Source organism: Myxocyprinus asiaticus, chromosome 26 (assembly GCF_019703515.2).
Source record: "Myxocyprinus asiaticus isolate MX2 ecotype Aquarium Trade chromosome 26, UBuf_Myxa_2, whole genome shotgun sequence".
Lineage (NCBI taxonomy): Eukaryota > Metazoa > Chordata > Actinopteri > Cypriniformes > Catostomidae > Myxocyprinus > Myxocyprinus asiaticus.
Genome location: NC_059369.1, coordinates 42,347,442 through 42,375,295, shown reverse-complemented (window position 1 = coordinate 42,375,295; position 27,854 = coordinate 42,347,442). Strand labels below are relative to the sequence as shown.

The following is a 27,854-nucleotide window of genomic DNA, read 5'->3' as shown; positions in this document are numbered from 1 at the left end:
TTCACTAAAAATCTTACCTTGTGTTCACCATTCACTTTCATTGTATGTAAAAGAGCAGCTTGGACATTCTGCTACAAACAACTTATTTCATGAAAAAAGAAAGAATGTCACGTGGGTTTGACTCAACATAAGAGTAATTGATGACAGATATTTCATATTATGGTGATCTATCTCTCATCTTCCAGCACTATACACCCCTGACAATCACACTTGCTGTCAATCCCTCTACACTGCAAGCGAACAACGCCATGCGACAAAACTATTCCGCTCCCGTTATCAACGTATTAACATGATCGCTTGCAGTGAAGACAGATTAGTTTATTTTTATGGGAGCTTTCTAGTTTTGCCATGTCTCATTGTTTGGTTCTCAGCAACAACAACAACAAAAAAACTTTTCCAAGCATTGCATATTGGTTGTGGGAACATTGCAATGTAAGTACAACTCTATTTAGCAAAATGTCAATTTCACATTCTAGAGGCACTGATTTTTAATTTTTCAATAGTCTTGTTGTTGAATATTGTTGAAGTATATACCATCCACATTATTTGAACATTACAAAAAAAAAAATATTTAAAAACAACGAGGGTGTGGAAAAAATGATGTCCTCTTATCAAAGCACTCAAATTATAACTTCAAAATTAGCTTAAAGAAAAATTGGTAAAGGGCATTCAAACATTACAAACTTTTATCAGATACTAATAACATCATAACATTTGCACAAACTTCATATAATGTTCATTTTAGCATTCCGTTGGGTGGGAACATGCATAAGTCTGTCTCTCTCACACACACATACACAGTGGAAAGACAGTCCATTGCAGTAGCCTACTTCTAATCTAAATCAACTCTTCCACAAGCACACATGAACTTGAATCTCAGTTTGAACTTTTGCTGCATTGATTTCGTCTCGTTTAACCTCCATTGATTTCCAGTGTGTTGGCTGATTGCCCGTCTCCTTTACACTGTCTCAGCAGAGTAGTAGGTGCATGCAATCTGATTAAAGACATAGCTGAAACACATTATCAAATCATAGAACTTCGATCAAGGCAAAATTGCTGTGCAAAATATGTTACTTACAGTCTTCATTTTCAGATCCGCTCTGAGCGGAATTCGAACAGGCGTCAGTCAGCATTTGGAGGCGGGCACGCTAACAAGGAGGCTAAAGGCTACAGCCTCTGGTGTCAGTCACTAGTGCACCTCTTGAGGCCAGGGGAGTGAGGTTTACACATACCACACAGCTATCACATACCAGCTAACTAGTTTAGCAAACGTTTGTAGAGACAGGTGCGTAAAACAGTACATTATTCTCTCTTATGATAATCGTACAACCATAGAACAAATGCCAGCATTGCACAGCATCATTTATTCTCCTCAATTTGATTGCTAGGAGACATCTCCATTGTCAACTGAACATCTGTTAAGCTAATGGGAGCACTGCAGTTCATTTCATTATAAGTAATTTTCTAAGCATCGGCAATGGAATGCCTTAATGGTCGGAGAATGCAGCATTCATTGCGGCCCATCCAAACGTCCTGTTTCAATTATAAATATGCAGACATAGTAAAGAATAGTAAAGGAAACAGATTTTATTCACTTTGAATGCTTGTATATAAGAGGACGGGAGACATTAGCCCAGTGAGTCACATGAATGAACACAAGTACATCATGAACATGTACATTATTTGGCGATCGCTACAGTAATAACATTTCCAGGAACACGCAGAGTAAACAGTCTCTCACAGAAGGTCCACACTCAGAAGTGAGAGCACACGTTACACTCAGTCCCATTAAAAGCAGAACACAACAACCAAAAAAACAAACAAACAAAAAAAAAACAATAAATTGAAATGACAATGTGATATTTGGAATACAAACTTTGTATAAATATAACATCATTGGTTTTCAACATTGGTTGGATAACATCATGTAGTTAATCATCATGTAGGAGAACATCATGTAGTTAATGGAGAGTTCACAGTCTTCGCAGTCATGTGTGACAGAGCTGCAGTGGAACAGGGGACAGGGACTTTGTGGTTACTGACGGTCGTCATTAAAGCTTCAGCAAAATCAAGCATGCATCTTAGTACAAACCTACATTAGCAGCACACTCTATTTCCTCAACAATTAGACCCAGTACATTTAGTAGAACAAACAATAAGAAAAGAAATCCAAAGAGATAACCAGACAAAAAGAAAGGCCAGACACAGAGGAGCACACTGAGTGATCTCCACCTCTATATATTACAAACAACAATGGCTGCACAACAGTGCTGTCCCATATCTTCAGAGTAAGCTTTCTGTTTTGTTTTGTTTTTATTTTTGGTTCTCTGTGTGTTTCATATATGAGGTCACAAATGTTCTAATAAGTTGTCTAAAACAGTATTCTCATAGCTGGCTCCATCGTTTAAAAAGATTTCCATCCCTTAAAAACAGCAATATTTTCTCAAGTATAAAGTTTTTTTTTTTTCCATACTTTGTATGCACCAATGGTAAGACTACTTCATCTTTGGATTTTCCTTTAAAGAAATACTGTAAGTTATTACTGTTTCATAATATCATCACTGTTATTATTGTTATTCATGGAAAGTACAGAAATGTTACAAAATAATATACCGTGTAGTGAAGGACAATGAAATACTACCGCCTTAAAAGTGAAATTACAGGATTGAAGGCAAAAGAAGAAAATAAAATTAAGTGCACAAATGAAATGTTCAGTTTAAAAGACAACTAAAATAGAAACTATCTCATAGATGTGCATCGTCTAATTCATACACAGATAGGGTCTATCAACTTGGCTCAGTGCAGGAAAGGAAGTTGTTTGTACAGTGACAATTTTTAACAGCATTAGAAGGTAAATGCTATGTTTTAACATGAGCATAAGTGTCTTTGACTGGGACATTACAAAAGTTAAATATACAAGTAATTTGTTTTAAATCTACCATACAATTAAGTCATTTGTATTCAACAATCTACGCAACACCAAAATGTTCATACATGTATCTATCATTAGCACAGAATGTTTTTTTTTTTGTTGTTTTTTTGTTTTTTTTCGAGAAAGCTAAATCATACTTTTTTTTTTCACAATTTACATTGGTCTGCAATACACTTTGTGTCTGGACGAGTGTGTCCACTTAAAAAAAATAAATGCAATTTCAGAACTTTGAAAACAAATCAGAATTTGACAGTTTCATTCATTATGCAATTCTTTTGGGCTTCATATATTTTCTATTGGTATGTCTTGTAACAGAACAAAATCGAGAGCTGTTGACCTGAGAGAAGACAACATCAAAGTACATTACATCACTTCATTAAGCCAATAATATAATATCTTAACACTTGACAGGGCAAAAAATAGTGTGGGTGTTTTGTGAGTGTCTGTTTAAAAGTATATGTTAAAAACAGACTTTTGGTTAGTTAGGTCATAATGAAACCATCTTAGGTTCTTCACCAGTCTTTAGCTGTGCACCCTTTAGTTCCCCCACATATACTCAAGTTTTAGTTAAAAACCAGCATATTGAAAAGGAAAAAACATTCTACTGACACATGTTTTTGGTTACAAGCACTGGAAATGCAAGTTGTATCCTACAGGATTCAGTCCATTTAAAACAGTCTGTCAAACTAGCTCTGGGTCATGTCTTTCCCCCAGTGTAATCTACAGTGGAGATGTTTAAATTTTACTTTCCTCCTGTTGTTTTTCCCCATGGAGTCTCTAATCAAGCTGGCCAAGCCATAAAAACAATTGCTCCTATATATTATGTCAAGTCTTGTCCCTTGTCTAACTCGTCGCTGTCACAACACCCATCCGCAGAGTCTGTTGGTTTTACGTGACAAGCCTTTGCAAGGCTTGTCAGGCTTGAGGTAACGTTTGAAGGCGAAAGAACATGATGTGAAGCCGGTGAGCTTTGGGAAGCCTCAGGTAAAGCTGAAGTCTGGGAAGAGCTTTGGGAACATGGTCTATCTGATGTACTCTGGTCAGAATTTGTTGGTGTAGGGATAGAGGTTTCAGAAGGAGACTGGGCAGCTGAAGAGGAGCTCTGGTCACTGGGTGGATTTGGCTGAGAGGTAGATGAGGGACTGATGTGAGGTAATTGTGGAGAAGCATGCTCTTTGGCATTCAGTCTCTCTGCCACACTTTGTCTATGCTGAGGGTTCTCCAGGTGCTTCATGAGCTCTGCATGCCCAGCAAGAGACTCCTCACAGGCGAGGCAGTCATTAAGATGACAATCCTTGCCTTCCCCTCTATCCACTGCTTTGGAGACAATACAGTGGCTTTGAAGAATGTTATCGTTCAGTTCTGGCTGCTTAGAGTTCATGAAGGGGGAATCTGAGACACTGGGTGTGCCTTGCTTCTCATCATGTTTGGATAAATCCAGGACAGGTCCTCTAGTGTGGACGGTGTCTTGGCTTGGTTTTGGTTTCTCTGGTAGCTGCACTAGTTGTTTCTGTTGCAGCTGTAGTCTTTGTTGCATCAGTGCACCCTGCAGATTTTGTTGATATTGCTGGAGGAGGGAGCCCGGGGAGAGTCCCAATAGAGCCTGTGGCAAGACTGGAACATATGGGAAAATGCCATCCATGCCAAACATGGGCTGCAGGAGGCCACCGGGCATTGGTGTAGGGATATGGGGAGAGAAGAGTGGAGGAAATCCAGGCATCAGACAGGGCATGAGGGAGCTAGGGAGCAAAGCACCTGGGTCTGTTTCCATTGCCCCATGAAGAGCTTGTAGCTGAAATGGATCTATGGCATATTCCCTTCCAGTATTTGGAGTAGATACTGCTATTCTGGATGAGTCTAGCTCCTCTTTAGCATTACAAGAAGAGTTTCCCAATGGAGTACTGTCATGTTTGTTCATGGGAATCTTGTTACTCTCAGTGTCATTTTCTTTGGGAAACTGGAGTTGACGTTTTTGTTGTGTGGTCTTAGAGGTCAAAACAGAGTTGGTTGTGCTAACTACATCTTTGTCATCCATAGCTGATATGGCAGAAGAGGACATCGCAGGTGGTTTTGCAGGAGGGTCATTGGCACCTTCCAAAACTATGCCAAAACAAAACAATTCAAGATTACAGGAAATCAGAATTTTGATATGAATCAATAAAACCAGAACTAACTAACTTTAAAATACAGCATGGTCTAATGTTGTTTTTAAACTGATTTATTTTTTTCTATTCTAAAATCACAACATATATAATTACCTACATACCTGTTTTCATGGAAGAAAAACTTGCCGTCATTGTGCTGCTACCGCCTTGTATGCTTGCAGAGGCGTTTGTCTGCTGACTTGAGTACATTGAGGATTGGTTCAGACACTGAAGGGCAGTTTGGTTAAGTCCTAGAACATCACTTGTCTTCTTCAGATTATCTACCTCTTGCTGAGCCATCAGCTGGCGAGAAGATACTGAGCCCAAATGTTCCTTGTCCCTCTCCATCCGGCCACCCAGGGCCTCCTTCACTTTAGCAAGATGTTGCTGAGAGAAGACGTGGTCACGAATAGAAAAGCAGCCAGTGTATTTGACTGAGCACAGAGTGCACTCTGTCTTGGGTCTATCAATAGATGTACTCTCTGTACCAAATTGCTTTGCAAGGCTAATCTTCGCCTTTCTCTCCTTAGCACGAGCATTCTGAAACCACACCTGAACCACCCTCTTGGCAAGTCCAATGTCATTGCCCAAGGCTTCACACTCAAGCATCGTTGGTGTTTTATAGTCACTAAAGCAGGCTTTGAGCACTTTCACTTGCAGGTTGGTCATTTGAGTCCGGTAGCGTTTTTGACTGTGTCTGTCATTGTCAAAGCCATGGCTGTTGGAGCTGCCAGGGCATGGTGAAGCTGGATCGGCCAGGCTGGAATTTTCACTGTAATCCAAGACTAAATCATTATCAAAATCTTTAGCATTGAAGCTCATTGCTGGGCTAACCAGTCCAGAAGACATCTTCTCATCACTTTCTGAAGATGCCCCTCTTTCGGTGCTGGGAGACATATGGTTCATACTGCCATGTGTATCCTCTAGCGAGTAATTTCCTTCATCGGTTGAATGGTCATTGGTCATGTTTGTGGTAGCCTCACAGTTATTCAGTTTGCTCTGTTCAAAAGTCTGATGGAAGACTGACATGGAATCTTCCATACCCTCACCCTTCATAGGCTTTGGGCTCAGACGCTGCTGATGTGAGGACAGATCCATGCTTTTACTCTCTGGAGAATCCAAATCATTGGTTAAATTAAAAAACTGAGGATAATTGGCAAAATCAAAGCAATCAGCTTTGATTTGAGAACACTCCTGATCTTGAGTCATACTAGATACTGCCATAACGTAGCCTGAATTTCTGGCTTCATGCCAGTGACGTGAACGTATGTGAGCAGCAAGAGCAGTCTGTGCCTTAAATAGAGCTCGACAGAAAGGGCAACGGCGATGCATTTGAGTTGGACCCAATGCCCGAAACTGACCTTTCCTCTCACGAGCACGGGTGTTCTGGAACCATACCTGAACCACTCTTTTCTTAAGACCCACCTCATTGGAAATATGGTCAAGCATCTTGCGTGTTGGATTGGAGTCCAGAAGATATTTCTGGTATAATACCTCAAGCTGCTCTGGTGTTATGGTGGTCCTCATTCGTTTGTCTCGTTGTGGTTCATCCCCATTATTTTCCCAGTCATTTTCCACAGAACCAGATCCTGCCTTCTCCTCAAGTTTCCTTTTCAGAGAATTTATTGCTGAATCAGGAATGGCGGTCACTGCGGGATTCACCGCTATCTGGGGACTCGTTCCTGAGAGCAGATGCCTTGCCAGTAGGGGATTAGAAGGGTCAAACAGCATAAGAGGAATGTCTACAGGATGGTCCAGGAACTGTGGGGTAGGGAAGTAGCTTTGAGTAACTAAGTGCATTTGCTGGTGCTCTTGCCAATGTTCAAAAGAGGGGAAGCTCAATTTGCATTGGATGCAGTGGTAAGGGCTCATCTCCTTGGCTAGCTTCTGCTGCTCAGATGATGGAATCGCTAAAGGACTAAACATTTTTGGGGAGCTCTGTGATGGAACTGGACTTGTTTGGGATGTGCAGGAAAGCTGTTGTTGTTTAGGAGATGAGTGAGAGGGAATCTCTGTGCTTGCATTTAGTTTTTCCTCACAAAGGGGCTTTGGCAGCTGCATTTTGTTCTCTAGTTCTTCAAACTCAGAGTTGGTACTAACAGCCTGTTTAAGGACAGAGGATGCTTCATTAGTATGTTTAAGTTCTCCAGTGAGATTTTTTGTGTGTAACTGCTCAGAATCTGACTTTAAATTAGTGCTGGACACAGATGAACTAGAAGGACTTGAGCAGAAGGGTGCTTGTGTAAAACATAAGGGTCCAGATATTGGACTATGACACTCAGGCTTAAAATCCATTGCAGATTCACTGAGTTCATTCTGCATCATTTCATCATCATCATTATCATCATCATCATCATCATCTTTGTAACACTGCTTTTTCTGATGATTGATGAGATCAAAAATGCACTGAAAGACCACGTTGCATTTTTTACACTGGAAATTGTTATTGCCAGTACGAGAGTAGCGGTCATTAGATAGGTCTCTGCGTTCAGCATCCTTCCCTCCCTCTCCTTGGTTCTCGTAGTTCTTCCGAGCTTTTTGTCTGGCATTTTGAAACCACACCACAATCACACGGGTGGAGAGATTGAGGAGGTTAGAGAGTTGCTCAAACTCATCATCTTTAGGGTATGCATTGGCATCAAAGAAATCCTGGAGCACTCTCAGCTGGTAGTCAGTAAATCGGGTTCTTGAAGATCTCTTCCCACCATAACACTCTTGTCTTGGTGGATCAGGAGAGGGTGGTTTGGAATCCATCTTTACATCTTCCAGTGTTGTGATAGGAGGGTTACTGAAGTTGTACGGAGAATCCTTGTTGCGCTGGCGTTCTTTGAATAGAGTGTTCCGAAACCAGTGCTTTATGACCTTGTGCGGCAAGCCAGATTTGTTGGCCATATCATGAATTTGATCCTCATTTGGGGAGTTGTTGATATCAAAATACTGTCGCAGGATTTTCAGCTGGTCATCCGTGATTCTGGTTCGGGGTCTTTTGCTTTGTTGCTGCAACATGGCTGGAGTTAACTGCTGTTGATAGAGTTGAATCAAATCAGGTGGTAGACCAGCCTCCACTGGGGGCAGATGGACAGGTACCTGAGGATTCAAAGCTTGCAAAGGTATGGGAGGCATCAGGAGAGGGGGGAAGATTGGCAGTTCCATCGGTAAGGGAATTGGAGTTATTGGAGCTTTAACTTGAGAAATTGAGACAGCAGCAGGAGTGGCACTGCGTGTAGGTGTAGGAATAATTGGTTGCACTGATTGTTGTTGCTCCTGCACAGGAGAGGGAAGAGGTGTAGGCGGTGAAGGAGAAGGGGAGGAGACAGGAGGAGAAGCCTCAGGAGTTGCAAGTTTCAAGGGGAAGAGTTTGTCATATTGCTCCCTGTATTCCTTGGCAAACTTCTCCAATGACTTGATAGGAAATATGGAATGATGAATCTGCTCTTTATGGCTCTTTAGTATCAGTGCATTTGAAAAAAGCTTCCTGCAAGACCCACACTCCAGCTTCTCCAGGTCCTCAGAATTGTCTGCCTCTTCGGTTTCAGCCACATCCCCACCATTTGGTAACGTCTCTGCAAGATTTTTCTGATATCGCTGCTTATTTTCATTGAATTGCATGACTAACTCAAATCCAATGTTTTCAAGCAAAGCCTTCGAAGCATTCCCAGGTGCATCATGGGCTATTCTGGGTGGAAAGAACTCATCGAAAATCTCTCCATTGACTGACACCTCTTTGTTTAGGTCTTTTTGTTCCCGAGATTTGGGATTATCTATTTTTTCATTGATGACCAGATCATCCATCTCCTTGGATTCTTCATTTTTCTTATGTCCATCTGTGCTCTTCTCACACCGTGGATTACTTGCCAGTTTCTGTTCATTAATGGTATAATTTTCTGCAAGGTCCTCAGTGGGAGTCTGATGATCATTATAGGTTTGGTCTACATTTTGTTTGTCTTTAGGACAATATGTCAGGCCATCCTTTTTGGAAGACTCAGCGGTATCATAATTTACAGTAGGCTTTAATGTGCTTAAGGTTAGCCCAGAGCCTTTAAGGCTCAACTCTGGATTCATACAGAACTCTCCTCCTGGAATGAGAAAAGGAAGAAGCAATTGCTGTTGTTGCTGCATTGGAAGAAGAGCCTCTGTTGCCATGGGAAATGGGTGTAGAAGTGCAGGATTGAATAAGTGGGACTGAAAAATAGTAGCTTTTTTCTGGAGCTCTTGCTGAAGATGGGCTTGAGCCTGGACTAACTGCTGTTGTTGCTGAAGTGGTTGTTGTTGTAGTGACATCTGTTGTTGTTTGGTTGCTGAATCAATAATGTCTACCAACTTCTTCCTCACTTCAGATGTTGAAGGATGGCTAGTGTCTAGGTTTGCAGATGTGCCACTGGGCTCAATTTTATGTTGGTGGCTCAGGCCAGGGTTGTTCATGGAATTCATAGGTTTCAGAGCTGTAGGAGTGTTGGACACTGCTTTGCCTAGGAAAGGGCCATTAGACTCTGAGGTGGAGTATGATGAATTAAGTTTGGATGCACGAGCTTTGGTCTGGTGCAGGACTGAACGCATATGAATCTCTAAGGTGGAACTCTGGCTATATGCTACATTGCAAAAGCTACATTTGAATGGTTTGTGGTCTGTACTGTTGATGGGCTCTTGTAAGCCAGTTGACGTGTCTTGCAGTGACCGTTTAAGTTTGTGCAAGTGTGACACTGAGTTATAATGAACCAAGAGAATATTATTCTGGGTGAAAGACTCCTTACAAACAGTACACTTGAAAGGCCTTGATGGATCCAAAAATTTCTCCATTGTGATATTTGGGCCTTTTCTAAGTGGCAAAACAGGCTGTTTGAGTTCACATTCAACACTGTCTTTACCCAAACCTGAATCATTGTCAGAAACACTTAGTTTCTCCTCCAAGTCACATTCTTCATCATCTCTCATACCATTTTCCTCTGGTGATCCCTCATCTTCAAAACCTTGGTCTACAGAGACCCCGGACTCACCATTCATCATTAAACCACCATAAATCTGTTGTATCTGGGCCTCACTTAGCTCCAGGTGGCTTATCTCAAGGTGTTTCCGAAGGGCCTGCATTGTACGAAAACTGCGTTGGCAGAGGCAGCAAATGGTTGCTGCTCTGATGGCGTGGTACTGAGAATGCGTTTGCAACTTTTCAGGGGTTTTGAAAGCTAGGCTGCACTGATTGCACCGGTACTTGTAAATGTGTCGGTCAGATATTGGCATTTGAGATTTCTGGCTATGGAGCTGGTTGAAGTGTGTCTGGAGTGCACTTGAGGATGTAAAGACTTTGTTACAGCTTTTCTGCCAGCAAGGAAAAGCAGCACTGTTCTCCTTGGTTGATTCTGCATCTTCTGAGGGTTGCTTATGTACTTTTGCTGTATCCTGAGGTGTGGAACCTCTCTCAGGTTCAGCATCTGTTGACATTTCTAAAGAACAAACAGAAAAATAGGATTTCTGTGAAAATATAATGATGCAATAGGGATAGTTCACCCAAAAATGAAAATTATGTCATCATGTCATGTTGTTCCAAACACATATGACATTCTTTGTTCCATGGAACACAAAAGGAGATATAAGACAGAATGACAGCCTCAGTCACCATTCACTTTCGTTGTATGGAGAGAGATGCAATGAAAATGAATGGCGACTGAGGCTAACATTTTCACTAACATCTCCTTTTTGTTTCACAGCAGAAATAAATGCAAATGTTGTTCATATGTGGTTAAAACAACATGAGCGTGAGTAAATGATGTCAGAATTTTTGTGAATTTCTGTGAACTATCCCTTTAACTACAAAAAAACAAAAAAAGAAACAAATATAATTTGTTAAGTAGAAATATTTATACATTTAATCTGAATTAATTATTTTTTCAGAGATATTAGATGTTTACCCTGTTTAAAATTACAATAAATACAGCACTATACTCAATGATGACCAAGATTAAATTAGAAAAAAAAAAAAAAATGAGCTGGTATTTATACTAACCGTCCAGTCTCTTTGTTTCATTAGCATTTAGACCAGCCATTGTCTGTTGGGTATCTGAATTTTGCACTGGTAAAAACATCTTCTCTGGCAGCACATCGGAAGCAATCACCTGATCACAAGGGGAAAAATAAATCATAATAGGTTTCATTAATCTTTTTGTGGATTAATTAATGGATAAATCTCATTATTAAGTCATTTGATTGTTGTCTGTTAAAATGATTGGTCATTATGCCGTGCTCTCGCTACATTTGCATTAACGATGCATCGTGCTAGAGAATAGACCCTTAACTTCAGATGGCAAAATGGAACCGTGCTCATGATCCAACACTTAAAGGAGTTCAAAGGTTAAGTATGAATGCAAGCCCTCTTTGGTCCGTGACAAAACAATTAATCAACTTTGGATGTAAAAAAGCCACTTTATTTATCTTCCTCTGCTTTTCTCCTTCTGTACTCATTCAACTTTAAAATGTGTAAATCAATGCAACTATAAGAGGGAACGGGAGGGAGTGCAACCAAACAAAATGGCAGCTATTTACATCACAATGCACACCATTTCAGGAAAGTGCTGCATTAAAGGGACAGGAGGCAAGCACACGAGTTTTCTCAAGGTCACATTTAATTTAGAACATAATTACCAGGCACGCTTCATAAGGAAAATCACCTAGTGCCAGCTCAGAACTAATGAAGCACAATTATTTTCATTACTGTATTTCAGTTCGGCTGGGGAGGGAGGAGAGGAAGTCAAAGAGAGATGGCACGATAGAGGGTAAGTAAATCCAAGATTGATAGTAGAGGTGAGAACACATGAATGAAAAGACGCAAGCAAAAGCCGACTGAATTGACAAAAATGTCCAACCTTTCAGAGACAGTGAGGCATGTCTGCTTCGGGTTCAAACAAGCTCAGGGTGCATTAGTATCAATTTATATTCTGCACATAAAAAAGCTCATTTTAATATTCATTGGATCTGCTGCAGCTACCTCCCCCCACTCACTGTCGTTACTCGTCTCCCAGAACGAGACGGCCAATCTTGAGTCACTGAGGAGCAAACACCTCTCCGTACACAAACATTTGCACAATTGTACAAAAAGTAAAATTCTGGCATAAATACAATTTTTACACTAAAGACAACTGGTACAAAATAGTGGTCAACTGATATGTTTTTTTTTTAAATGCCCGATCTCTAAAGAGCATGGTGGTCGACTTAATGCAGATAAATATATAATAAATTCTAATGATGTAGGGTACACAAAATTACTGAATTTAAATGCGTAAAACTTGTTCTACACAATACACTGCAAAAATTATTATCTTAATAAATATTTGTGTTGTTTCTTAATATTCTTAAAACAAGACAAATGTATTGAAATTTATGAGAAGCAAAATTGCATAAGAATACATGTTTATTTTTTCTTGATGTAAGTAAAAAAAAAAAAAATGCCAATGGGTTATGAAAATACCCCCTTAAAAACTTCAAGATATATTCTCTAAAAACAAGTCATATTATCTTACACTATTTTGCTTCTTGAGTGAAATATTTTTACTGGAAAACAAGACAAAAACTGATTAAAATGTATTTATTTATTTTACTGTGTATTTACTTCACAGTATATTTGAAAACAAAAACTGTGCACTATCCATCGACAAATACTACAGTTAATCGGCCAAGATCTATTGCGTATCATCTCAAAATAGCCAAATATGAGCCAATTTATCTGCCTGGCTGATAATTCTACCACTAGTAATACATGTAGAAAGTATCTGGAACGGAAGTTTGCAAATTGCCTAAATTACCTGGTTGAATTCATTCTTTGTAAAAGCACAAATAAAACATTTCACACTATATCAATGTGCACTCAAATCTACCTGACACACAGTGTATGTGCTCACCGTGTTGATGAGTTTCTGAGTACAGTCTGCAGTAACACTGTGCAGATTTGTGAGGTGGGTATGCAAGAGGGCAATACTCTGTAGTGTGTCCTGGCACAGTGGGCAGCGGAGAGCAGGCTGAACTGCATGCTGATTCATCACGTGACTCCTTAAACGCTCAATATCAGAATGACAGAACCGACAGAATGGACAATGCCGCATCTGAGAGAGAGATAAATAGAGATACTTACTTACAATAATTACGTCTTGTCTTCAAAGCATCCTGTTCATTTACATAAGGAATTGCTTAACTTTACAGTTTAGTTTTAGTTTACTTGTTCTGATCTTTACTGTGGTAGTACCATGATACAGTGATGTATCAGATGCTTTTTTTATATATATGCCATGGTATTGAATGATTATCATATTCATGTACCATAGTATTTATATGGTAGTTCGAAGAGAAGGGTCCAAAAGACTCAGATCAGTAGAAATGCTTCTATTCATTTCTTTTTATTTTTTTTTTTTTACTAATTACATAATAAGCATCATGATTTGTGTGAAAAGGTGAATTGAAAATGTACATACATTTCAGAATTCCTTAGCATTTGTTATGTCCCCTTTTGCTTTAATGACAACATGAACTCAAGCTGACATGCTCGACAACAAATTTGTGCAATGATCTGATGAATCATTTTATCCAGCATGATTAAAGAATGTTGAAAAAGCATCCTGTGTGCTTCAGTGGAAGCAAGGAAATCAGAAATGTAATACAAAAGAGTTAACGTTGTCATTGTCACAAATATGCTTTTCTGATTAGGGACCTAGAAGCAGTGTAAATTTTTAAATATGTATTATCTATTTTACGTCATAATGTTTCGTTGTTTTACATTTTTCAAAAACCAACACGTTGTTTACTTACAGGTTTGAATTCACATTTTTTATTGTCCTGATTTTTTGGGATATACAGTAGCATATGCCCCAAAACAACATGGTAATACCATGGTACATTTAGGAATTTTTTTGTTAGTGGGGAGATTTTCAGCAGACCTCTTCATGTCCTCGTGGCCGTTTGCAGGGAGAGGGCTCATCTGAGTCGCTAGATCCAGACGAGGGACGCTTGGGACTGGAAGACGACTCGTTTTGCTCCACCTCCGTTTGAATAAGGGCTTCTGTGAGCAAAAGATGCAAACAGAGAGACAATTCAAGGGCATGCATTATTTACTGGAACACTTGGCTTATTGTAATAGAACTATTTTATTTTTCAAATAAACTGCATGTCAAATCAGTGAGACTTTAAGGACCTTTTTTATTTCCCGCTCTATCTCCGTGTTTATTTCTGTCTTCCAGTTTAGCTGTAATCTCTGTGGGCGAGTCCGTCCCATTATGATCTCCTTGAAAAGAAGAAAAACATCTAAATCAGATATTTTTATTTAAGAACAGGACTGTACCACCACAGATATTGAGGGGGGAGGTACAATATACTCCCCAATGGTCTGTTTAGTGGTCGATCAATATGGGTCAGATTTTTTATATTTGGTTACATTATTGAGGCATTGCTTTTTTCAGAAAATATGTGCCTTTCAGCACCAGGTTAAATGCAGGACTATATTCAAACCCATAGGGGTCAGTCTACACTAGCTCGGAAAGACCCAAGCAACCTGCTCAATGACATTAACACAAACACACTGCAATACAATACAGTAGCTAGTTTTATATAAACATCCTAATTTTCCTATAGATTTACACACACTGAAAATATATTGCTACTGTAAAATATCTAAAGGAGACATGAGAGAGAAGGAAATGAGAAGGAAAGATGAAAAGAAGGATGAGATTGAGTTGGCGTTGTCAGCAGAGCTTCATTTGACCTATGGGGATTAGAAAAGTCACAGGAGGGAGATAATGCAGCAGAGGTCAGCGGGATCACACACAAAGAGTCAATTTCAAAGCACAAATTGAGGAACAATGCTGCCATGACAGGCTTTAAAAATTATCATTATACAATAGGCCTCTGTTTTGCCCTCAGTTTTTGTCTGTTGTATTAATTGTAGTTTTGTTAAAGGGATAGTTCATCCAAAAATGCAAATTCTCTCATGATTTATCCCCAGATGCCATCCCAGATGTGTATGACTTTCTTTCCTCTGCAAAACACAAATGAATACTTTTAGAAGAATATTTTAGCTCTGTTGGTCCTCACAATGCAAGTGAATGGGTTCCAAAAATGTGAAGCTCCAAAATCCACATAAAGGCAGCATATGACTCCAGTGGTTAAATCCATGTGTTCAGACACGATATGATAGGTGTGGGTGAGAAACAGATCAATATTTAAGTAATTTTTTGTCATAAATTCTCCTCTCTGCCCAGTGGGGGGTGATATGCACACAGAATGTGAATCACTAAAAATAGAAGGAGAAAGTGAAAATGGAGATTTATAGTAAAAAAGGACTTAAATGTTGATCTGTTTCTCACCCACACCTATCATATCGCTTCAGAAGACATGGATTTAAACACACTGGAATCGTCTGGAGTACTTTTATGTTGCCCTTATGTGGATTTTGGAGCATCAAAATTTTGGCACCCATTCACTTGCATTGTATGGACCTACAGAGCTGAAATATTATTCTAAAAAACGTTGTGTTCAGCAGAAGAAAGAATGTCTGACACTTCTGGAATGGCATGAGGGCGAGTAAATGATAAGAGAATTTTCATTTTTGGGTGAACTATCCCTTTAAAGCCATTTTTTAAAGCAGTTCCTAAAAAATTGCATTGACAGTGCATAGCAGAAAAACACAGTGGGTTTGGAAATTCTTCTGTTTTACATTTTTATAATTTAATATAGTTTTTCATTATAAATCATATTATTAGTGTAACAATTTAAGTGAAAAGTTGAATTTTAAAAATTAAGTTGAATTTCTAAATTTCTGTCTTAGTCTGTACAAAGGAACATGGTTAACATGGTCAATTTCACAAATTGGCTTACTTGATTAGTGACCTAGAAACTGTACAAAATCTTATATATTTCTTATTCTTTTTATGTAACAATATATATATATATATATATATATATATATATATATATATATATATATATATATATATATATATATATATATTTATTTATTTATTTATTTTTTTTTTTATAAATCCAACAAGTTTTTGTTTATTCCCAGGTTTAAATGAGATTCTGAATATCAGATTTTTTTCAATGTAATCATTTGGGACCTCACATCATCTGTCCAAGAAAACAAGGGATTACCTTTGCACCATGTCCACAAACAGGGTAATACCATGGTGCATTCTGATACTTTTATAAGTGGAGAGAGTTTCAGCAGACCTCGTCTATACTTGCAGCTATTTGCAGACAGAGAAAAGATGCGTAGGACCTCTATTTATTCATTTTCTATTTATTTCCAGGTTAGTTTCAATTATATTAGCTATTAAATTCCAGATTTTCAATGTGGACTAATGGGGCTTTTCCACTGCATGGTACAGCTCAACTCGACTCGGGGGTTTTCCACTGTGGACAGTACCTGGTACCTGATACTTTTTTTAGTACCACCTCGGTCGAGGTTCCAAGCGAGCCGAGCCGATACTAAATGTGACGTCAAAACCCTGCAGATCACTGATTGGTCAGAGAGAATCGTCACTACCAGTGTCACTGGATTTGCGACACGGGACATCAACCCGCTAGTTTTAAAGTTAGCAACAGCGATAGCAATATCATTTGTTTACGCGACTTTCGAATTGTAAAAAGAAATGGCTGTGTGCAAAAACACGCCGTGGTCAATAAACGAGGTGCAGACGTTCCTCTCGTTAGTGACGAATTAAATGACGCGAAACGAAAAAGTCTTTCAGGAAGTGTCTTGGCTGTTGGCTGCACACAGCTACCACCGGACCTACCAACAGTGTAGGGAAAAGTTAAAAAAACGTAAAAGTGACTACAGAACCATCAAGGACCACAACAGCCGGAGTGGTCCAAACATAAGAAAATGGACGTAGTTCGACCAAATGGACGCTATCTATGGCAATAGACCGGCGATCAATGGGAGGGAGAGCGTCCTGGACTCGGCGTTGTTGGAGTCCACGATGGAGGATGGTACGTTTTGTTTCGTTAACTCTATATTCTGCTTGAAAGCTTCACTTTATTTAGTTGACCAGCTACTGGAAAGCTTGCTTCTAAAACAACCAGGCCAATTTAACTGTTACACTTGTGTAAAATCACCATGCAACAACTGCTTTATGCAGCACAATGAGCTAGTAGCTAACAGCTAGCGGTCGTGTTATTGTTTATGGTCAGTAATGTTTGTGTCGCATTTAAGATGATGTCACGGCAGTAGAGGTGGTGCAACTATGACGATCAGCCTATAATCCCACCCACGTTGAGGCAGCACTAAACAGTAGTGGAAAAGCAAGCTCAGAAAAGTAAAGCGAGCAGAGTTGAGTCGAACCGTAACATGCAGTGGAAAAGTGCCATAAGACTCATTTTTGGGGCTACTATTTTATCAAATCTTCTCTATGAACCCTGAAGGCCCATAAAATGAAAGACATTCAAAGGTGGAGCAATGCTCTTGTTGTTCTTTTGCAGCATCTAAAAGCCTCGACTGAGCTTAGTAGGTACAAAACACACAGCCTCGGGACACACTAAACCAGATATCCCATTCAGCCCTCCCTTTCCCTCTCTTCATCCTCTTCTCTCTCGCTTTCTGTCTTTCTGCTTTCTTAGCAGAGTAATTGTTCTCCTACATGGGGGAAGGGAAAAGAGGAATGGAGTTGATTTGGGTGGGTTATTGTGTGTGTGTGGGGGGTATTATAGAAGAGGGGAAACAAAAAAAATGCATGAGGGTTGTCATAACAGACCAATCAAAGGCAGGCCGAGGTATCTTCTGCTGGTTCTTTGAGAAGGTGATTATGACAGCGGGTGAGAAAGAGAGGGAGAGAGGCCATCTGAACACCAATTATCCTGACAGACACGCTATTGATTTCCTATCAAACCAACACACCCATAAACACAGAACACATAACCTGAAACTGTCAAATCCGCTCTAGTTACGACCGCCCCATTGAGTCCTCTCACTCCGTCATTCTCTCAAAAGTCACACACACTGCCCTTAACATGACCAAAAAATGAATCTATTGTTGATCATCTCTCGAGGGGAAAATCAAAGCTTAGGGATAAAAAAAATAAATAAAAAAAATAAAAGGATATCAACAATAAAATACATAGCATTTGAGGGGAACGGTTAATAAGTGAAAATTCTGTAAATGCATTCTCCATTTCCAGTTTTATTTATACAGTGATTTTCATAATAAATGTTCAGGGCTCAACAAAAAAGATGTCTGGAATGGGGCAAGTGTGAGACTGTTTTGGGTCAGTTGACAGTATTGTCACTTGCTAAATCTTTAAGTGGTCTTATGCCTTGCAAACATGTAAATTTGGTTCTGAGTGTGATATATTGAGCATTGTTACAAATATAAATATATCAGTATATATCAATATAAAGTAACATTATTTAGCTGGCTAATACAGATGATGTTTTGTCAAAATTGTGAGAATAATTGGTGAAAATCATGTAACAATCAAACTTATCAGTAATGTTTTGCCACCTATATAATTGTTTATCCACAAAGGTGTGTGTATGAATTCATAGCTTTCCAGAAGTTAGATTATAGGTGTATATTTTGTACAGTAGCTATTGTTGCAAATGTAGAAAAATATATTTACTATTTTATTTTTATTTTTTGTAAAGAAACTTAAATGTATACAGTATTAGGATGCAAATAAAATAATTTGCTAAAAACAAAACATACTTTTTTGTTGCGGAGCCCGTGAAAATATTTGCAGGTCAGCAGAAAAAAAAAATCCTTATTGTTGAGCCCTGCTTATTGTTTCAAAGCAGCTTTACAACAAATAGACACTTAACACCCCCCCAGTGAGCAAGCCAAAGGCAACAGTGGCAAAGAAAAAAAAAAAAACAATTAAGAAGTTTAAGTAGAAGTGCCAAAAAATCTTGGGAAGAACCAAGACTCAGCCTGTACTCTTCTGATAAGATACACTTTAAAGGGTTAGTTCACCCAAAAATGAAAATTCTCTCATCATTTACTCACCCACATGCCATCCCAAATGTGTATGACTTTCTTTCTTCAGCAGAACACAAATGAAGATTTTTAGAAGAATATCTCAGCTCTGTAGGTCCATACAATGCAAATGAATGGTGATCAGACCTTTGTAGCTCCAAAAATCACATAAAGGAAGCATAGAAGTAATCCATTAGACTCCAGTGTCTTCAGAAGCGATATAATAGGTGTGGGTGAGAAACAGAACAATATTTAAGTCTTTACTCTAAATCTCCACTTTAACTTTAACTTTCAGATGTGAAAGTGAAACTAAACAGGCACAAAATGTGACTTTCATATGTAAAAGTTAAAGTGGAGATTTATAGTAAAAAAGGACTTAAATATTGTTCTGTTTCTCACCCACACCTATTATATCACTTCTGAAGACATGGATTTTAACACGAGTTTAATATGGATTACATCTATATTTCCTTGATTTTTGGAGCTACAAATGTCTAACCACCATTCACTTGCATTGTATGGACCTACAGAGCGGAGATATTCTTCTAAAATCTTTGTTTATGTTCTGCAGAAGAAAGAAAGACATACACATCTGAGTGTCAAGAATAAGAGGCTCAGGACCCAAACGCAAAGTGAAAAATAAAGGTTTATTTAATACAAAAATAAAACACAAAAATCCAACATAAAACTCCCACTAGTAGGAAAAAACAAACATAAACTACCCCGTAGGGGAAAATGTAAAGTTATTCATCCAGGCTGGGCAGAGGTTACGGGGAACAGAACCGACCGGACCAAGAACAGGAACAAGGATGAAACAGGACCGATTAAACATCCCCAACATACAGACAAGACTGACTGGAAAACAAGACTGGAAATGAGACGAACTGGCACAGGACAGCAAACACGAGGAGACTAAAATAGGGAGAGAAATCAAATGGGTTAACAGGGGACAGGTGAGGCAAATTAACTAATAATAAGCAAACAAGGAGGCGGGGTATGACGTAAAACAGAGAGACACGTGGCGATACAGAAATAAAACAAAGCCACATGCTCTCACAAGACAACAAATCACCCAAATGGCATGAGCGCACATCGCCAAGACAATAAAAGCAATATACAGCCATGCCAACCGACAAACAAGACGAGAGAATGTGTAGCAATGCCAAACAAAGCGATGCCACTCATTCTCACACTAAATGGAACCTGAGCGTACATCGCGAGGCAAATACCACGCAATGCATGCAAAAACAAGATAGGACACCTGTGCGAGAGTTCGGCCACACACAAACCCGAAATCTCAGACTGAAGTGACCGAACCTCAGCAAAACGTGAAGACAGCTCGTGACCCAGGCGCGCAACGCGAGGCGCACCCGTGTTCACGAGAGACAAACATAAACTATTGACATGAGTGCATGCTGCCAAGATGACATAAGCACGATGCACCCACATCAATAACAGACAGACATGGATCATGAGTGTCCGGATCACGACACAGACCGAAACCGAATCAGACAGGAAGTCAGGACCCAGACACCATACTCGAAATGAAACAAGACAGACTGAAGAGCGCACAGCAGGGAATACAACCGAAACAGTGCGCTCACACAAAGACAGACAACGAAACACAAGACAGACATGGGACGATGATGCCACGGTACTGTCAGACCAAAACCTAGATTAACTGAGTGACAGGACCGTGACACTGAGATGGCATGAGTGTGAGTAAATCATAAGAGAATTTAAATTTTTGGGTGAACTATTCCTTTAAAATAAATGTGCCAAATATTTGCAATTAACATAAAATGTTATAATAGTCATGTGTTTATTGAGAAAAAAAAAGAGAAAATTATCAAACTATATAGTTAATGACTAAATACAGTATGTTACATGTTATGTTCAAATTGTAGCAAAATGTAATTATCTGTTTTATACATAAGCTGTTAATTAGACACACACACACACACACACACACACACACACACACAAAACATAACCTGCCTGCCACAACTGAAACATTTCAATTCTATACATTTGAAACAGCTAACGTATGCCATTTAAAATATCTTGCATTATTATAAATGATTGTTTCTGTGCAGATCACTCGGACAAAACAGATGGCCAGTAATGAAGTGATCAGATGCACACACACATGCTAACACACCCCCTGCACGCACTCAACACACACTTCATCAGTACTTCCTACTCGTCCCCGAGATCAATATACAAATGCTCAGCAACATTGATCCAGTATTGATTATAAATTAGAGAATGCCCTGGTGTTCCGAAAGAGATCAATAACCAGCCATTCAAACTCCAGCGCTCCAGGAGGTCGGAAACAGCGCTGATACGATGCTCCTACAGGTTCAAATTCACACTGAAACAGCGACTCACTCTCATTCACAGACTTCAGCATTGATTGTACAAGACACATCGACTACTAACAATATCTAGTGAATGTGTGTGCACGTATGCAAAGGTATTTGGAGGTAATTGGAGTACAACACTACAGTATTTAAGATTTTTTTTTTTTTTTTTTTTTACATACCATCTAAGAAAGAGATAGTTTTCTGCATATTTTTTTCAGTCCTGCATTTTATTTATTTATTAATTAGAATCATTACTAAATAAAATAATAATAATAATAATATATACATATATTTATATTTCTCCCCTTTTCTCCCCAATTTGGAATGCCCAATTCCCAATGCACTCTAGGTCCTCGTGGTGGCGTAGTGACTCAGTTAGAGGACGAATTTCAGTTGCCTCCGCATCTGAGACCATCAATCCCTGCATCTTATCAAGTGGCTTGTTGAGCGCGTTACCGCAGAGACGTAGCGCATGTGGAGGCTTCACGCTATTCTATGCGGCATCCACGCACAACTCACCACGTGCCCCACCGAGAGCAAGAACCACATTATAGTGGCCATGAGGAGCTTAACCTAACGTGACTCTACCCACCCTAGCAACCGGGTAACTGGGTTGCTTAGGAAGCCTGACTGGAGTCACTCAGCACTCCCTGGATTTGAACTTGCGACAATATTTACATACTATTAATAATGTTTTGCTAATTACAAAAGAATTTTCCGTTTTTAAAAGAAAAAGAATCTGAGTGATTCATGCTGTCTTTTCCCTTTAAAATTGGAGAATGTTAATTGAAGAATGATAATTAACTCATGCCTTGTTAGTGGGTGGCGCCTTTATTGGCAGCATTGACTGGCTAACCCTCTAGTTTAGCCTCTTTCTGGCCAGTGAAGATGTTACAAACTTGATTATTGGCAAGTCAATTAACAAAATCAATTCCCACCATTCTGTAAAAAAAGCACACACACACACTCACTCACTCACTCTCTTTCCTTTTCTAATTTTCTTTCTCTCACACATAAATGTCTACATATATATGCAGACACATGTTTTTGTCTGTATATATAAATTTGGCTATTGTTCAACTCATTAATTTAGCTTATTCTGGGTCTGAACTAAACGCTAATTGCCTCTACCACCCGCTTTTCTCAATTACCCCAGTCTAAATTTCAAGCCTTGTTTCATCCCTTTACAATACTCTACTTTCCTAGCACACAAATATATCTCCTTCATTTATATACATATACTCACACACATGCTGGGTGCCAAGGTTGGGCTATTGTTCAACTCATTAGTTGAGCTTATTCTCAGTTTGAACTTAATGCAAATTGCCTCTACCACCCGCTTTTCTTAATTACCCCAGTGTAAATATCTGCACTCTTTCCTTTTCCATTCTTTCTGCTTTTTGTGTCTGTCAGCCCCTCCCCCTCTGATGTTCTGTTGTATGTTTTAATCCTTGAGCACAACACACAAGGCACTGTTAGTCTTTTGATTTGGGTTTTTAAAGAATCCTCCTCACTTTCCCTCTGACATCAATTTAGTATCAAAAGCTGGTGTGAACATATCCTATTTTGAAAGCATGTATGTGCTCAGTGCACATTTTGCATTGTGCAATAACCTGAAATTTCACGACATTTGGAACTACCTGGTTTCTAAACAACAAAAACTGTTTACATTTTTAAAGCTTTGCATATGCAACTTGTCCATACACAAAGCCATTTAAAATTTACAAAGCGATCAAGCATGTGTGCCTCATACCATTTTCTTGAGTGGGGCTTTTTCGGATTGTAAAGATGGCACTGAGCTCCTCGTCATCCTGCAGGCCCTTCTGTATTTGCTGTATTCTGAGCAGCTCCTCCCCTTTCTGGTGGCTCAATGAATGAGAGTGCTGCACTAAAGAAAGACTGTTCTGAGTGGAGAAATCACACAGCACACAGTGCAGCCAGACACCTTCAGATTCCACCCCATCCAGCTGCTGCAAATACTGCGAGAACAAGTGAAGAGAAAGATTAGTCATAGTATGCATCTATGTTTTTTAAATGTAATCTGGTAAATATTTTATACAAGCTGTAGTCCTACATAATTATAGTAATGAGAAGGAATGGAAAGAAAATGAAAAATAAAAGAAAGTGAAAAGGAAAATGAAGGCAGAGGAAAAGAAATAGGATGAACACAAGGGTAAAGGTAAAGGGAGATAAAAGACAAGGAAGAGGAAAGGCAAAGGAAGAGGAAAAGAACAGGGTAGAAAAGGAAGAGAAAAATTAAGAAAGGAACAACACAAAGAAGTGAAAACATGAAAGACAGCAAAGGAAAGGAAAGGAAAGGAAAGGAAAGGAAAAGAAGAGGAACAATAAGAAAGGGAAGAGGAAGAGAAAAATGAAGAGGATGAACAGAAGAGGAAAGGCAAAGGAAGACAAAAGAAAAGGAAGAAAAGGAAGAGGAAAATGAAGAGGAAAGGCAAAGAAAGATAATACTTAAGGAAAGGAAATAACAAATAAAATAAAGTGAAAAAGAACATTAAGATGAGGCAGAGGAAAAGATAAAGAATGAACAGAAGGGTAAAGGCAAAGGGAGATGAAAGAAAAGAAAGAGAAAAATGACAATGAAGAACTGAAGAGGTAAAAGGATGAGGAAAAGAATATGGAAGCAAAGGAAGAGAAAAAAATGAAGAAAGGAACAATAAGAGGAAGTGAATACATGAGAGGAAAGGAAATGAAGAGGAAAAGAAAGGGAAGAGAAAAAGGAAGAGGAAGAGGAAGAAGAACCAAAAGGCAAAGGTAGAGGAAAAGAAAAGGGAGAAAAAGAAGAGGAAAATAAAGGAAAGTAAGAGGAGAGGAGGTTAAATCAATGAGTAAAAACACATACTCCCACTCTCTTCATCCAGCTCACATTTCAACACCAGTAAATAACATGCCTAAGTACATTAGCGGAAGCTGTATATTGACTAGTCATAAATTATCAATATGTGGCTTCCTCTAATGTGGACACCATAATATAGATTAATACAGAATCAATACAACCCTGTAGAAACACCTATGTAGATGTTACTTAACAGTGCTCAGATAAATTCCTCAGAAGGCTATCACTAGTAAAGCCCTCCCTTTGTCTGAGATCTGGTGAAAGCTGAGCAGACAGAAACTACATAAACACACACACACACACACATACAAAGACAAGAACGCATACAAACAACTCCAGAGAGAAACACAAATCCACTTGTTTTACAGAACTCTAAACTGATTAGAGATGTGCTGATTTAGTGGACCACATAAGCAAGAATGAAAAAATAACATACAATATGTCTCAATTAGCAAAGAGGCCTCACAGGCCTTGCAAGATAAGAGAAGTGGACTCAATAGGGAGCCTTGAGTTTTTTTGCATTTTACTGACAATAAAGCCAGACCCCAGACTCTTTTCTCAGCTAAAATAGCCCTAAACCTGATTTGGAAAGTTTTACTTACAGAATATTTGCATGTGTGGCATGCAGTTTCATGAAGATTAATGCAATTCCAGGGTTTCTAATTTTGAATAGCGTGATTTACCTTGTATAATCTTAGGCTAGTCTCGTGCCTCGAGTTCATGGTGTGTAGTTTCAGTTTCTCCATACTGTTGGCCTCGTAGTCACATGCATTGCACCTGAGCTGCAAATGGTTTCCTGCAGTGACACACCTGAGATGCCACTCTTCTTCCTCTTCCTTGATGTTTCCACAGTGACTACTGGCCTCTCGAAGGTGTGCAGCTAGCTGGTAACGCTGTACATGTTTGTCTGTCTGGCAGTGCAGCTGGAAGTTGGCTCGGAGAGGCGTGGCATAATGGCAAATCTGGCAATGATGGGTGTCGCCGGTTGTGCTCCTCCAATAGGCACTGGGCAATGAGCGCTGCATGGTCAGGTGCTGACTGAGCTCCTCTAGAGTGTCACAGGAAAAGCGGCTGCACAGAATACATTCAAACAGTTTCTGCGAAGAGTCACGCAGGACCTCATTGCTTGGAAGAAAAGCATTGGAGTCAGGAAGCTTGGTCTGGGGTTGGCAGTGGCGGTAAATCTCGGCGGCTTTGTGCTTGCGCTGGCGTTGCATGTGAGCCAGGTTCTGTTGCAACAGAAGCACATTGTGCGTGTGCTTCTCGCTTGTCATGTGAATGCGGAGGTTTCGTGCCACATTGGTTTCATAGTCGCAAACTTCGCACCGCCATGATGCACGTCCTCGGAGCTTGGATGGAGAGGGGGAGTTGGCCTGAGTGGGGTGTGTAATGGTTGGATGTGAATGGGATAAAGGACTGGGCTGGGCTGCTGGGGTGTGTGCCTTTGACTGTGTCTGAAGGCTCTGCATGTTGTTGAGGTGCTTGTCTGACTGCATGTGGATGCTTAGGTTGCCCTTGGTGGTGGTGGAATACTGGCACACCTGGCAGCGGAAAGGCTTGTATCCACAGGAATAAGTCTCGCCTCTTGCTAGGCGTGGGTGGCTCTGCCCGCTGCTGCAGTATGGGCATTGTTCCGACTCTGACTCTGGGTGCTTCTCCTTCATATGGGCCTCCAGAGTTTGCTGGTACTTGTAGTGCCAGTTGCATTTTGGACACTTTAACGTCTTGCAGGAGTTTCTAGTATGAGCCATAGAGGCCTGAATGCCATAAGTGTAAGATGACCCTTGGACATCATCTCCAACAGCAAAAAAACCTCCGTCAGCAGCCACCACCAACCTTCCTTTAGAGGCCATGTCTGAATGTCCTTCTTCGAGAACAGACTGACTGGTCTGGACAAGGGTGGGACTGAGTCTATGGGATTTGGAATGGCTATTATTATTGGGCAGGTTGGAATGAGTGACAGCAGGCCTGTCATTATCAAACAACCTGTCAGTTGGTTCCATTGCTATGGTGCTACCATTCTCTAACTGGTCATTTGGTTCTGCTGCTGTGGCACTCTCTTGGTTGTCAAGTTGTTCTGTAGAAGTGACAGTGGGCGGGTTTACCACAACAAGGGAAGCAGGTGCAGGGTCCTCGTGGCAGTTAAAGCTTGTTCCACACTCTGACTCAGAGTCTGTAAGGGTTTTGGTGTTGTTCATAAAGCTGGTTGCTATTGTTGCAGAGTTTGGAGGTTTGGAAATGCTTTGGTTTGACAGAGCAGCTTCAGTACTGTGCTCTTGTCTGCTACTGCTGCTAATACTGTGTGCACTGTTGTCCGCGGTGCTACCTTCCTCTAAACACATTCTCCTCTCTGCTCCATCTTTCCATCTCTCATTCTCCTTGCCTTTCTGTGTGCCCTCTCTGCCCAGGATTGAGGGGTCTTTGGCAGGGCTTGGTTCTGAGGTAGCAGGGGAGATTCTGGGTGGAGAGGGCAGGAGAGGGAGTTCTGGCTTAGATGTCCGAGCCTCTTTGTTCTCTTTCCGTCTTGTGGCGTCCTTCGTGCTGTTCCCAGAGGTTGGTGGTGCTGGGTTAAGTGGTACCACAGACTCACAATTCTTTTTTGGTTCTAGGAAACAGAGGAGCGGGAGGCCGCCTGGGCCTGCAGGCTGCAATATGGCAGAGGTGTGTTTAAATGAGAGCAGATGCTGTTCTTCATCGCTGAAGGTGATGTTGTGTTGCCGTGAAGCATGAGCCCTAAACGAGTGTGAACGGCTGAACGACAGCCGACACAGAAAGCACATCAGGATGGGTTTGGTTAGACCGCACCGTGTAACCCATGTCTCTGAAAACCCTGCCACGTCAGGAGCACTATCTTTGGATTGGCGGGTCACCAGAGCTAGACTATCGCTGTTGTCAAGGTGATGCAAGTGGAAGACATGAAAAACCTGTGGTGCCAGACTTTGAGAAGAGGAAATGTAACAGGTGTTTATGACAGAGGACGGGGCATCTAATGAGGAGGAGGGCACACCTCGCGTAAGCTGACTCTCTCTCTCCGTAATGTACGCAGAGCCATCACGCTGGTACAAGATATCTCCAATAGGCTGCTCCTCACCTTCTTCCTCTTCCACCTTTCTCTCACCTTCATCTTTGAACATCTCTCTGTTAGAACATTCATTAACCTGTTTTTCCCTAATTCTGTCTTCACATCTCTCTGCTAGTCCCTCCTCCTCAGTTCGCCCCACTTGTCCACCCTGTTTGGACAGAGTTACTGTGCTCAGATGAATAGCTTGCTCTTTGGCCAGTAGGAGTGGACTGGGGGCCAGTGGTCTGCAGTGCCCAGGAGGCTGTTGTGTATGGGGGCCAGAGGCTCCATCGTTGGAGACAGAGTCACAACACTCCATCCTCTGATCTACTGAGAACATTCATCCCACCCTGACCTAGAGAAAGAATGAGAGGGAGAAGAAGGGAGGAAAATGTCAAATGAAGAGCACTTTACAAACTGCATTACAATTTTAAAATCACTTTTAACGCACAACATATGAAGTGTTTTTGTACCAGAGTACAGTGAAAATCTTTAAAGACTTTTCCCTTTAAAAGCATCCTGAGCATTAAAATTACAGCAACACATGGCACACT

The 27,854-nt window shown here is 40.2% G+C and overlaps 1 protein-coding gene across 1 annotated transcript; it reads right to left on the bottom strand.

The window, feature by feature from the left end:
- Positions 1 to 1,595: 1,595 nt before the first annotated feature.
- LOC127416897 (zinc finger homeobox protein 3-like) lies at positions 1,596 to 27,640 on the bottom strand. Its single transcript, XM_051656487.1, has 8 exons — positions 24,923 to 27,640; positions 23,139 to 23,364; positions 14,246 to 14,335; positions 13,992 to 14,113; positions 12,963 to 13,163; positions 11,075 to 11,183; positions 5,199 to 10,514; positions 1,596 to 5,032 (listed from the first exon to the last, which is right to left on the bottom strand). The coding sequence occupies exons 1-8, from the start codon at positions 27,638 to 27,640 to the stop codon at positions 3,753 to 3,755; spliced, it is 10,062 nt and encodes a 3,353-aa protein (XP_051512447.1). The 3' UTR covers positions 1,596 to 3,752.
- Between the last annotated feature and the right edge of the window lie 214 nt (positions 27,641 to 27,854).

Excerpts from the sequence above, each read along its gene's own strand:
- LOC127416897 (XM_051656487.1), bottom strand. The coding sequence starts at position 27,640 with ATGTTCTCAGTAGATCAGAGGATGGAGTGTTGTGACTCTGTCTCCAAC. Across the intron at positions 14,336-23,138 it reads AAGCCCCACTCAAGAAAATG|GAGATCATAATGGGACGGAC; the intron begins GTATGAGGCACA and ends CTTCTTTTCAAG. Across the intron at positions 10,515-11,074 it reads TGAAACAAAGAGACTGGACG|AAATGTCAACAGATGCTGAA; the intron begins GTTAGTATAAAT and ends TTTGTTCTTTAG.